The sequence below is a fragment of the Molothrus ater genome, chromosome 27 (assembly GCF_012460135.2).
Source record: "Molothrus ater isolate BHLD 08-10-18 breed brown headed cowbird chromosome 27, BPBGC_Mater_1.1, whole genome shotgun sequence".
Taxonomy (NCBI): Eukaryota; Metazoa; Chordata; class Aves; order Passeriformes; family Icteridae; genus Molothrus; species Molothrus ater.
Window position 1 is genome coordinate 1,727,416 of NC_050504.2, and position 12,528 is coordinate 1,739,943.

The 12,528-nt window shown below is 49.9% G+C and overlaps 1 protein-coding gene across 4 annotated transcripts in view; it reads left to right on the forward strand.

Annotated features, from left to right (window-relative positions):
* The window catches only part of GJC1 (gap junction protein gamma 1), a 29,358-nt gene extending 16,946 nt beyond the window's left edge, over positions 1–12,412 (forward strand). For 2 of the 4 annotated variants that reach the window (XM_036398723.2, XM_036398724.1), the window contains exons 2-4: positions 8,527–8,640; positions 10,586–10,655; positions 10,769–12,412. In XM_036398723.2, the coding sequence (XP_036254616.1) occupies positions 10,788–11,969 (1,182 nt within the window). In that variant the 5' untranslated portion in view covers positions 8,527–8,640; positions 10,586–10,655; positions 10,769–10,787 and the 3' untranslated portion in view covers positions 11,970–12,412. Of the gene's footprint in view, positions 1–7,247; positions 8,641–10,582; positions 10,656–10,768 lie in introns of those variants that run through there. The other 2 variants (XM_036398722.1, XM_036398721.1) reach the window with 2 other exon arrangements.
* The last annotated feature ends 116 nt before the right edge of the window (positions 12,413–12,528 follow it).

Below are 12,528 nucleotides of genomic sequence, written 5' to 3' on the forward strand. Positions count from 1 at the left end.
TGCTCCTGGGAAGGAGAACTCTGGTGTTTGGGAGATGGTGCTGACTGGGTGTGATCATGGAAAAGCCTGCAGGCTGCCTGTGCTGTGGGAGAATGGGAATTGCCAGCTCACACTCTGGAGTGTTCTGTGCACCTGAGGCCACTCTCACCCAGTCTGATGGTCACTTCAGCTGGTGGGAGCAGTGTTTCTCAAGGATGCCCTCTGGATCTTTGGATTTTAAGGGTATCAGTCCCCAGACCTGTTGTTTGCTGCCATTTGGTTAAACACCTGGTCCTGATTCCAGAACAGCAGTGTTGGGTGTTTTCCCTAGTGTGGCTTGAACTTCAGATTCAAATTCTTAAAAAAAATTAAAATTGTCTTTTACCTACCCTGTCATTCCTTGTTTTCAACATCCAGCTGAATTACATGGGAAGAGCTTCCCTGTGCTTTACTGAATTCCCAGAATTCCCAGAATCACTGGGTTGGAAGAGACCTTCAAGATCATCGAGTCCAACCCAGCCCCAACACCTCAACTCAACCCTGGCACCCAGTGCCACATCCAGGCTTTGTTAAACACCCCCAGGGATGGGGACTCCACCACTTCCATTCCAGAACTTTATCACTCTTCCTGTAAAAAACTTTTTCCTGCTCTCCAACCTGTATTTCCCTTGGCACAGCTCCAGGCTGTGTGCTCTGGTTGTGTCAGTGCTGCTGGGGAAAGAGCCCAGCCCCAGCTGAGCACAGGCACCTTTCAGGAGCTGTGAGAGTGATGGGGGCAGCCCTGAGTCTCCTTTTCTCCAGGCTGCACCTGGCAGTTCCAGCCTGACCCAGGGCTGCAGGAGCCCAGTTCCTCCAGGAGCTGCTCAAACCCCCTGAGCTCAGTGGGGTCAAACTGTGGTGGGGAAGAGCTGTGAGATGTGTGAGGCTGGAGCAGCGCTGGGAAACACTGGGTTGGTTCTGAGCTCTTCCTTGGATTATTCCTCATTGCCAGCAGGTTGTGGAGGAGAGGGTTGGTTCCTGCTGCAGGCTGCAGTGGCAGCACTGTGCTGATGCCCAGGTTTGCTGCTGGAGTGGCCCAGGCTGCCTGTGGAGCCAGGTTTCAGTGCAGGCTGGAGCAGCACGCAGGGCTCTGATCACTTTGTTTCCTCCTCGATCACATTTCACATCACCACAGCGCTGCCATCACCTGCGGCTCCTTCTGCCTCCTGATCCCTGGCATCTGCAGCATGGGGTGAGGAGCAGCCTCAGGCTGGTGTTAGGCTCCAAGAAGTGCCAAAACTGGGAGCTCATTCTCTCAGCCTCTGAGCTGGAACACCTCATTCCCATCCTTTGGAGGGATGCTGATTGCTGAGCCTGTGTGAAGGGATTCAGGCTGACACAGACCCCACCGTGGGCCTCCAAAAATCTCATGAGGTGACAGAGACTGTGGAGCCCAGTGTCCATTTCCTGTGGTGTTGGGAAGGATGAAAGTTTGACAAGAAAGTCTCACAGATATGGATGCTTAGCAGAAAGATTTTGAATGTAGAATCTGAAGAAGGAATAGAGATGGAAGCAAGTTTTGATAGAGAAGAAAAGAATTGCTGAGCCAGTCCCACTGGATAACCAAGGAGGCAAAGGATCTGTAAGTTTTTATGGCTTAGAGCAAAGGATAAACCCACCCCAAACAAGAAGATGTTTTTACCAACAGAAAGACAGCACAGGCAAACAAGCAAGTAGAAAAAAGGTCTCAGAATTTTCCACTGCAAGAAAACTGAAAAACAACTTCTGGCTTAAACTGTGATGTACTGACTTTGAGTGATTGGAGAACAGTGACATGAATATGGTAATTACAGTAGTTATGATAGGCTATAGATAACAGTTAAGGTATAGATTGGTTCTACTGTATGAAGATGCTCAGCAAAGAAAAGTAAATAATGCAGTGTGACCAAAAGAAAAGTATAGAATGCATTGTGACCAAAAGGAAAGTATAGAATGCATTGTGACCAAAGCCAAAGGGTCTCCAGGCCTGCCTGCAGCTGGAGCTGACAGCTGTGGGCACAGCTCTGTCACCCATGACCCTGGATTGCTGGAACATCTTGTATACAATAAACTGCATTTTGGATACAATAAACTGCATTTTGCATACAATAAACTGCATTTTGGAGAGCCACCTGGAGTCCTGCATCCCTCATTCAGGCTCTTACACCCTGGGGCCTGTTGGCACTGCAGGCTCCTGCTCTCAGATGAACTCGAGTCAGGCTCAGCTCGTCCTGTCCTGGTGCTGCTGGGGTGGTCCTGCTGTCCCTGCCAGTCTCAGGGGTCTCTGTGGTCAGGATGACCCCAAAATGTGTTAGAAAGTCTCTTTTCCCAGCCTGGCAGCTGAAGGAGGAGTCAGGATTCTTCTGTTCTCATTCTCAAAGTTGTTTATTATTTCTTATCTAGAACATTCTTCCTCTGACCTGCTGAGGTCTGTCTGGCAGGTTGGGTTGAGGCACATTGGTGTTGTCTTTTATACTAAAAACTACATGTACTTGATTTACAATAATTTCCCAATACCTATCACCAATTTCACCTAGAGTAGAAACACACTGGACAGTGAGTTTCTGCTCTAAACCAATCCCAAAGTGCCTCCATCACCCAGAAGAGGGAGGCCAAGAAGAAGAAGAAGAAGGAAGAAGGACAAGGCATGCCCAAATCCCTCCATTTTGGCTTCTGAACCCCCATCCTAAAAACTCAAAATCCTACTTTTCTATCTCGGAACAAACTATCATTCTACTTAAACTTTTTAAATGGCTTGTGCATCTTCATACAAGGTTGGGAATTGTTTTTTCCAAGGGCTGAATCAAAGGCACAGGTGTCTTTGACTCTGAGCCCCCTGTCAGGGTGTCGAGCCCTGCAGGGCAGCCAGAGGAATTTCCTGGGCTCTGAGATTTCCCGGGTTCTGCCCTGCCCTGCACACGCTGCCTCCTGCAGCAGCACTCTTCTTGCTGGAGGTGCACTAAGAGCTGGTTTGGGCCAGCACAAAACACGTCGTGATTTCATCTGAATTTTGTCACTGCGGGGGAGTGTTGCTAAAATTGTCACTTGGCTTCCCATGTTAGCAGTACCTAGAGGGCACGCCGGGGCGGCCGGAGCTTCGTGTCTTAGCTGCAAATTCCAGTTTATCTGTGAGCTGCATGCTGCAGTGGGTATATGTTGATTTTCAAAGAGATACGTACTTGACATCTTTATTTTTTTGACAGCGCAAGAATCTTATTTATATCCCTACCTCTTCCCCATATTTTGCTGTTCTATTTATATCCCACATAGGAGCTGTGGTCTCATCATTCAGCGTGGGGTTTTGTAGACTCGGGGGATTGGTCTGGGAATCAGCAGAGCCTTGTTAGCATGCCTGGGATTGGAAGGCACCATTCAGAAATGGTTTCCAAATTGACATTGACATTGTGGCTTTTTCCAAACCATTCTCTGCTGTTGCCACGTGAGCCCTGCCAGATGACAGAGGATTTATTTGAAAGAGCACTGTGTGCTCTCCAAAAAGTCCCAGCCTTTTCCTTCCCAAGTATTTTATAAGATTAAAAATAAAATTCAGTGCACTCTTCTTATTCCTTTTTATCTTTACTGCTGAAAATAGGAGTAAAATTGGTGGTGATTGAACCCATTTCCTTCACAGAGCATAGAAGGGCGGTGGCTGTGAGTTCTGTTATCCCAGGGATGTCCCCACATCCTTGCTCTTGTGTCACTCAGGACAATGGACACTGGAATTGCTGCTCAGGGAATGCAGGTGGCATCAGCACAGCACTCACCAGGATTCAGGATCTGTTGGCACCATTCCAGTGCCAGGTCTGGCCATGGCTCTCTGCTTCCTTGTAAAGTCTTACTCATTTTCCAGGTTAAAAAAAAAGAAAAGGAACCCCCCTGCTTCCTCAAAAGAACTTGTAAATCATGTAATTTCTTACTTTTCAATGTAAATGAGATCTGAATGAATAATGCTAATTATTCATTCATCCTAATTCAAATACTATTTTAATTAGCCTGTAGGCCCAATTTCACTTTTATGCAGCATGAAACCTCTTTTGATTAACAACAGAATTGCCATGCATTTCTTCTTATTTTCCCTGCTCAGCACATGTCTTTTTAAGCAAAACAAAACAAAACAAATAAATCATTAATAAATTAATCAAATTTCATTAGCATGACCTGGGAAGACATAATTTAGGGAGGAAAAAAGTCTTCTGTAGATATATTCATTCTCCTTAACAACTACCTGGAGGCTATGAAGCCTTCAGAGAAGCCTTGTCTGAGGAGCTGCTGGTGAAATATGAAAATTTAGGGACCCTCCACCACTGCCTGCCATCAAAGGGCAGGGACACCTTCCACCAGTTTGTACTGGGCTGGGGCCAAGGGGCTCCAGTTTATACTGGGCTGGAGTCAAGGGGCTCCAGTTTGTGCTGGGCTGGAGTCAAGGGGCTCCAGTTTGTACTGGGCTGGAGTCAAGGGGCTCCAGTTTGTACTGGGCTGGAGCTAAGGGGCTCCAGTTTGTGCTGGGCTGGGGCCAAGGGGCTCCAGTTTGTACTGGGCTGGGGCTAAGGGGCTCCAGTTTGTGCTGGGCTGGAGTCAAGGGGCTCCAGTTTGTGCTGGGCTGGAGTCAAGGGGCTCCAGTTTGTGCTGGGCTGGGGCTAAGGGGCTCCAGTTTGTACTGGGCTGGAGCTAAGGGGCTCCAGTTTGTGCTGGGCTGGGGCCAAGGGGCTCCAGTTTGTACTGGGCTGGGGCTAAGGGGCTCCAGTTTGTGCTGGGCTGGAGTCAAGGGGCTCCAGTTTGTGCTGGGCTGGAGTCAAGGGCTCCAGTTTGTACTGGGCTGGGGCCAAGGGGCTCCAGTTTGTACTGGGCTGGAGTCAGGGGGCTCCAGTTTGTGCTGGGCTGGAGTCAAGGGCTCCAGTTTGCACTGGGCTGGGGCTAAGGGGCTCCAGTTTGTACTGGGCTGGAGTCAGGGGGCTCCAGTTTGTGCTGGGCTGGAGTCAAGGGGCTCCAGTTTGTGCTGGGCTGGGGCTAAGGGGCTCCAGTTTGTGCTGGGCTGGGGCCAAGGGGCTCCAGTTTGTGCTGGGCTGGGGCCAAGGGGCTCCAGTTTGTACTGGGCTGGGGCTAAGGGGCTCCAGTTTGTACTGGGCTGGGGCTAAGGGGCTCCAGTTTGTGCTGGGCTGGGCCCAGTCTGTGCCAAGACAAGGTCAGGAGATGGTTCTGAAGGTGTTGAGGCTGCCTTGGCACCCACCTGGTGCTGGCTGTCCTGCCCTCCAGGTGCCCTCCATCTCAGGGGAATGGGGGCACTGCTGGAGCAGCTTTAGTTTCCTCCTGCCCCACTGCTGTCCCTGCCACACCTCAGCTGTCCCATCCAAGGGCTGGATTTGGAGCATTTTACAATAACTGCTGCTCCACACTGCAGTTCTTCCCACCCTGAGTGGCAGGAGGTCATCTCTGTTTGAGAAGGAAGCTGAAAGGAGGTGAAAATTTGAGTGTTAAAATGTTTAAATTCATAGCCAGCCCCCCATGGGCTGGGTAGAGGAGGGGGCACACCTGAGGGGCCATTCCCTGGCTGTGTTAACTGCAGAAATTCTTCACCTGAAGCTGATTTCTTTTTTCCCATGTACCTGCTCCAAATTTTTCTTCATTCTCTCTGGATGTCAATGCCTACAAAGCTTTAATTCAGGAGCCAGCCCACTGTCAGAGATAAGCCTCCTGATATTTCATCATGGATCTGCCTGCTCCAAGGACCCTCCTCAGCTGGAAGTGCTGAAATGAACCTATGACAAATACAAGAAATGAAAGTCTCTCTCAAATGCACTTTCTGGCATGACTTAAATTAGCTGAAATTGCTGACATTCTGCCTTTCTCAGATGCGTGTCAGTGTCCATAGACTTTCCTTTCAAACATTGGAAAATTATTGAGTTAAATGTTGCCAGAAACAGCAGCTGCAGGAGCGTGGGTGTACATTGGGTGAAGGTTACTGTGATGGGTCTGGGTGCTGCAGCACACAGTGGAGGAGAGGCACAGTGTGCCCCTCTGACCTTGGCTGATCCAAGGACAGGAGGATCAGACAGGCACAGTGTGCCCCTCTGACCTTGGCTGATCCAAGGACAGGAGGATCTGACAGGCACAGTGTGCCCCTCTGACCTTGGCTGATCCAAGGACAGGAGGATCAGACAGGCACAATGTGCCCCTCTGACCTTGGCTGATCCAAGGACAGGAGGATCAGACAGGCACAATGTGCCCCTCTCACCTTGGCTGATCCAAGGACAGGAGGATCAGACAGGCACAATGTGCCCCTCTGACCTTGGCTGATCCCAAGGACAGGAGGATCTGACAGAAGAGAGGCACAATGTGCCCCTCTAACCTTGGCTGATCCCAGGACAGGAGGATCAGAGGAGAGGCACAGTGTGCCCCTCTCACCTTGGCTGATCCAAGGACAGGAGGATCAGAGGAGAGGCACAGTGTGCCCCTCTCACCTTGGCTGATCCAAGGACAGGAGGATCAGAGGAGAGGCACAGTGTGCCCCTCTAACCTTGGCTGATCCAAGGACAGGAGGATCTGACAGAAGAGAGGCACAGTGTGCCCCTCTGACCTTGGCTGATCAGGACAGGAGGATCAGACAGGCACAGTGTGCCCCTCTAACCTTGGCTGATCCAAGGACAGGAGGATCTGACAGGCACAAGGTGCCCCTCTAACCTTGGCTGATCCAAGGACAGGAGGATCAGAGGAGAGGCACAATGTGCCCCTCTGACCTTGGCTGATCCAAGGACAGGAGGATCTGACAGGCACAATGTGCCCCTCTGACCTTGGCTGATCCCAGGACAGGAGGATCAGAGGAGAGGCACAATGTGCCCCTCTGACCTTGGCTGATCCAAGGACAGGAGGATCAGAGGAGAGGCACAATGTGCCCCTCTGACCTTGGCTGATCCCAAGGACAGGAGGATCAGACAGGCACAATGTGCCCCTCTAACCTTGGCTGATCCAAGGACAGGAGGATCAGACAGGCACAGTGTGCCCCTCTGACCTTGGCTGATCAGGACAGGAGGATCTGACAGAAGAGAGGCACAATGTGCCCCTCTGACCTTGGCTGATCCCACAGGACGGAAGGACACCACCGGAATTCCACTTGGAAGTTCTTGGGTTTGTACTGCATTGAATTTGGATGGGCTGAGCCTTTCCAAGACTTAATGACTGTCATTTTGCTTGAACCAAAACATTTCCTTAAAGACCAGGAAGTTCTTTGCCTGCTCATGGGTCCTCCTGTGTTTGTCCCAGCAGCTCTGCTCAGGGTTAGGACTAAATGGACAAAGTGACACTTTCTTGGCAAAGACAATCAGCTCTTGGGCAGCTTCAGAGCTCCACTGCCAGGACCCACTAATTGGCAGCTCCTGGTTGTTAACACACATTGGGTAAATCCTCCTGCATCCCAGAGCTGTGGCAGCCCCAGCATATGTCTGCACATAGATCTGGCACCCTGTGCATTGATACAACTGCTGGAATTCAGGTTGGGAATCACAGGAATGATTCCTGTGGTGTTTTTGGTACCTGTCTGCAGGTAGAAAATGCACTGTGAAAAGCTGGCACGTACCTTGAAGAAATGTCTTAGATGGGAGGCAGCAGCTTGTCTAAAAGTAAAGATTCTCTTACTGAAATCTGCACTCATTTCAAACTTCCCTGTCCTTAACTCCTGAGGAATGTGACAGTATATGAAAATTTAAAGGCTGGTTCCTGCTGTTACTCCAAATTTACATTGGCAACAGTGTTTAATTAATTTCAAATTTACTTAGTAGTTTACTTTCAGTGAAAAGTGTGGCCCTGACATTTTCAGAGAATAAGAATTAGCCTCTAAAACTCCTTTGGATTTTGTCTCTTTTTTAGTTGATGAATCACGAGGTGCCAGTGCCTGTCCAGTCAGTGCCCAGGGTGATGCGGTGGGGTGGGAGAGGAGTTTTGGGGTTCCTCCCCTCTGTTAACCTCCTGTTCCAGATGTGGGGTTCACCTGCCTTTGCTGCCCATTGCCCTTCTCAGACACGTGCAGGACCCCAACACTTACGTGCCCCTCATCTGGACCCCAAATCCAAGTGGGAAATGCTGACTGTGGGGTGTCTGAAGCACTGTCTCATCCCACTAACACAGAGCTCAGGTGCTCTTGGGTGCCTTTCTGAAATGGGGGTGCCAAGCCCTGGCTGCAGGAAGGGGCTGCAATGGGACTGGAACCTCTGGTCCCTTTGCCTGTTAAAAATGTGTTATTTCAGCCAGTGCTCTATGGAATGGTGGCAGCAGGGAGAGCTTGGAAGGAAGCCTTGGGAGGATTGCATGCAGCTCTAATAGCTGTTATCTATGGAACACATCTGATTCAAACATGTCCTTCTTCAGGGCTGAGTGCAGGTGGCCTGAACACCTGAGGGAGGGCTGGGGATTTTTGTCCTAATTGGTAATTTTAATGACACATCATCATCCTGACTCGTTGCTGTTGGGATTCACTTTCATCTTCCTCCTATGTTTCCCAACTAAACAAATTGATCTTTGTAAATCACTCACTTTCAGGCATCTTCCCTGTCCCTCAGCTGGTTTTGAGCCTCCTGTCCCCACTCTCTGATGCTGGAGCAAGTGCTGAAGGATGCAGCCGCAGGCGCCCGGGGCTGTCTCGCTAACAAGGAGGTAAGATCACCCCCCTGGCTGCTGATTGCAGGTGACACAGGCAGGGTCCATCCATCCCCTGCCCTCTATCAACAGCCCTCCCTGAGACCCTGATCCTTCAGGGGCCTCATTCCCTTCCCTGTTCACAGAACACCCACAGCAGCCTCTCCCCCTGTTACAAAACCCTGCTCTGCTGGTCCTGGGCTGCCCCGAGTGTGCTTCAGGCAGTGGGGCTGTTCCAGCCTCCCCAGCAATCTGTGTTTTCCTGTACTGGTAACTCTCATCTCCAGTTCTTAGCCTGCAAACTCGTGTCCCATGAGCCCATTTCCCAGCTGAGCTTGGGAAGATCAGCCTGGCTGCCAGGGATTTTCAGAACTGCTGTAATTATGGAACTGATCTTGGACCTAATATGGGAATCATTTGTCAAGACTTGTGTTACTTCTGATCACTTAATATGGCCTTTTTTAATACTCTCCTGTGCTATTTTTTTTCTCCCACTGTCATGAAGTGATAAATCAAATGTCCTGTACAGCCCATCCACACCATATCCCTGCTCTTGGCTTTTCAGTGAAACACTGAATTCCACCAGAGGGAGATCACATTGAAATCCTTTAATTCTGCATTGCTTGCATCTCCTCACATTTCATTATTTTGCCTATAAACAACTCTGTAATTACATGGAAGAAGTTGAATAGTTCCAAGAATTAGTTTTCCTCCAGTATCCTGGAAATTCTTCAGGTTAAGAATAAGAATTCTTAATTTTTATTCTAAAAATAAGAATTTCTTCAGGTTAAGATCAGAGTGCTAGAGATTTGTCCAGGTCTAGGTTCAAGATCTGTCACCAAATGTTTTCCTGATGTAATAATTTCTTTTAATAATCTTTATGTCAAACTGATACTTGACATCATCCAAAGTCTGAAAGATGCCTCATCCCCTGTTGCTCTAACAGTGTCCAACAGTGTTTTCTCAGTTTCACTCCTTGGAGCTCCAGGAGAGCCTATAGTGCACCTGGGGTTGCCAGGCTGGAGTTTCCAAGGATGGGATTTTACTGTTAGGATTGCAGATTTATCCTGGAGTCCTGGAATGATTGGGGTTGGAAGGGACCTTGCAGCCCATCCAGTGCCACCCCCTGCCATGGCAGGGACGCTTTCCACTGCCCCAGCTTGCTCCAAGCTCGCTCCAACCTTGAACACTTGAACACTTCCAGGGATCCAGGGGCAGCCACAGCTTCTCTGGGCAACCTGGGCATTGGAATTTGGCAGGGCTGCCCCTGGCAGGCTGTGCCAGCCCCGCTTGGGAGCGCGGCCAGGCCCGGCAGTTCCGGCGCTCGCTCAGCTCCTGCCAGCGCCCTCCCTTCTCCCCTCACCCCCCACCACTCCCTGCTCTTCTAAAAGTTTTGACAGGTAACTCTTTCTGACCAGATTTTCACTACAAAGTCCACACTGAAACCTTTTCTGACCCTGGGAGGAAGGTGTTGAGCCTCCCAGAGAGGCTGGACCCAAATCCATCCACAGGATGGTTTGAGCATAGTGAGGAGCTCCTTGGCCCAGCCCTGTCCTTAGGCTGGCCCTGCAGGGTGGTGACACTGCTCAGGCCACCAGGTTGTCCTGCCTTTGCATCACAGGTGGGCTGAGCCATCCCTTCCTGAATTAGGACAGCTGGTACTGCCCTTGGACACAGCAGTGTGTCCCGTGGGTTGTGGCTGAGACCATGATCACCAGCCCAGGCTTTAACAAATTAAAATAAATGCTCTTGTCAGTGGTGGAATGTAGCCAACAGTACCCAAAAATCTCGTGGCCACTTGTCTTCCCATCCATTGTGCTTTGGAGTCTTCAGCTTCCACTTAAAATGTTTTTATCAACCTGTGACATACAGAACAGCCTTGTCTCTCTCTTGGGCTGGGGAGTAGCTTTGGGAGCACTTTTTAAATTAAATGATACTGAACTGTTACTTTTTCTTCCAGCAGATTCCTCAAAAGCCTGCAGAGGAGACGTAGGATCTTCAAGCAAATTCTGGCAGCTGGATCCCGATAGCAGGTGGTGGTCACAAACGTGGAGGGGTGTTGGGTGTAAAAGTCAAGTTGAGTTTGAACCATTGAGGCTCGAGCTGATAAACTCATAAATATGTGGGGGTTCTGTTTGTTTTTTAGATAAACTCATTTGACCACCATGAGTTGGAGTTTTCTGACCCGCCTGTTAGAGGAGATCCAGAACCACTCAACCTTTGTTGGCAAAATCTGGCTGACAGTGTTGATTGTGTTTCGGATCGTCCTGATTGCCGTGGGGGGAGAATCCATTTATTACGACGAACAGAGCAAGTTTGTGTGCAACACGGAGCAGCCCGGCTGCGAGAACGTCTGCTACGACTCCTTCGCGCCTCTCTCGCACGTCAGGTTCTGGGTGTTCCAGATCATCCTCGTGGCCACTCCCTCGGTGCTCTACTTAGGCTATGCCATCCATAAAATCGCCAGGATGGTGGAGCACAGCGAGGCCAGCAGGAGAGCCAGGAGGAGGAGCTTGCCCATCCGCTGGAAACAGCACCGGGGCCTGGAGGAAGCCGAGGGTGACCACGAGGAAGATCCCATGATGTACCCGGAGATCGAGGTGGAGAGCGTCAGGGAGAGCAAAGAGAAGCAGAGCCCGGCCAAAGCCAAGCACGACGGCCGGCGGCAGATCCGGGAGGACGGGCTCATGAGGATTTACGTCCTGCAGCTCCTGGCCAGGGCCCTGTTTGAGGTTGGCTTCCTGGTGGGGCAGTATTTCCTCTACGGCTTCCAGGTGAGCCCCGTGTTCGTGTGCAGCAGGAAGCCCTGCCCGCACAACGTCGATTGTTTCATTTCCAGGCCGACGGAAAAAACCATTTTCCTGCTGATAATGTACGGGGTGAGCTGCATGTGCCTGCTCCTGAACGTCTGGGAGATGCTGCACTTGGGCTTTGGCACCATCCGGGACACCTTGAATGCCAAGAAGAAGGAGCTGGTTGACTCTGGGACCTTTAACTACCCCTTCACCTGGAACACGCCCTCGGCTCCCCCGGGCTACAACATCGCGCTGAAGCCGGAGCAGATGCAGTGCACGGAGCTGTCCAACGCCAAGATGGCCTACAGGCAGAACAAAGCCAACATAGCTCAGGAACAGCAGTATGGCAGCAACGAGGGGAACATTCCCAGCGACCTGGAGATCCTGCAGAGGGAAATCAAAGTGGCTCAGGACCGCCTGGACCTTGCCATCCAGGCTTACAACAACCAAAACAACCCCAGCAGTTCCAGAGGGAAGAAATCCAAAGCGGGCTCCAACAAAAGCAGTGCCAGTAGCAAGTCAGGAGATGGGAAGAACTCGGTCTGGATTTAATGTTGACTCAGTTGATACGCTGTGGTTTTTTTCCCCCTAGTTTATCATAACCAGCAGTCCCATGAATAATGGCTTCCATTAAGGGAATATTTGACTCTGCTGATTTTCAGGGATACCGTTGGCTCGTGATTCAGCCCAAGAAAGGGTTTATACACTGACTCTAGGACTTTAGAACTTTATTCTTTTGTCTTCCAAGTCAGGAGACAAATAGCTATATTTAATTCATTCTCATTGAACGGTTTATGCTGTATGTACAGTATTATAGTACATTTATTATGCACAATTTTTTTTGTATTTGTACACTGGATCTGATGTTACACTTTTTATATCAACAAGGACAAAGCAATGGATAGCCATTAGCATTTTGTTAATTTTATTATTGTTGTCTGCAGTTATGTCATTGTTCTTCCTTGTTTTCCAAGTAAAACTTTTTATAAAACTTTTCTATGCTGCGTTTCCAAAGTGCCTTGAACGTGCAGAAGTGGAGTCTCTGGGCAGCTCATGGGTGGGGAAAGATTTGGGAAAACTCTGTCAGTGGTGCTTCTTTACTAAATTCATG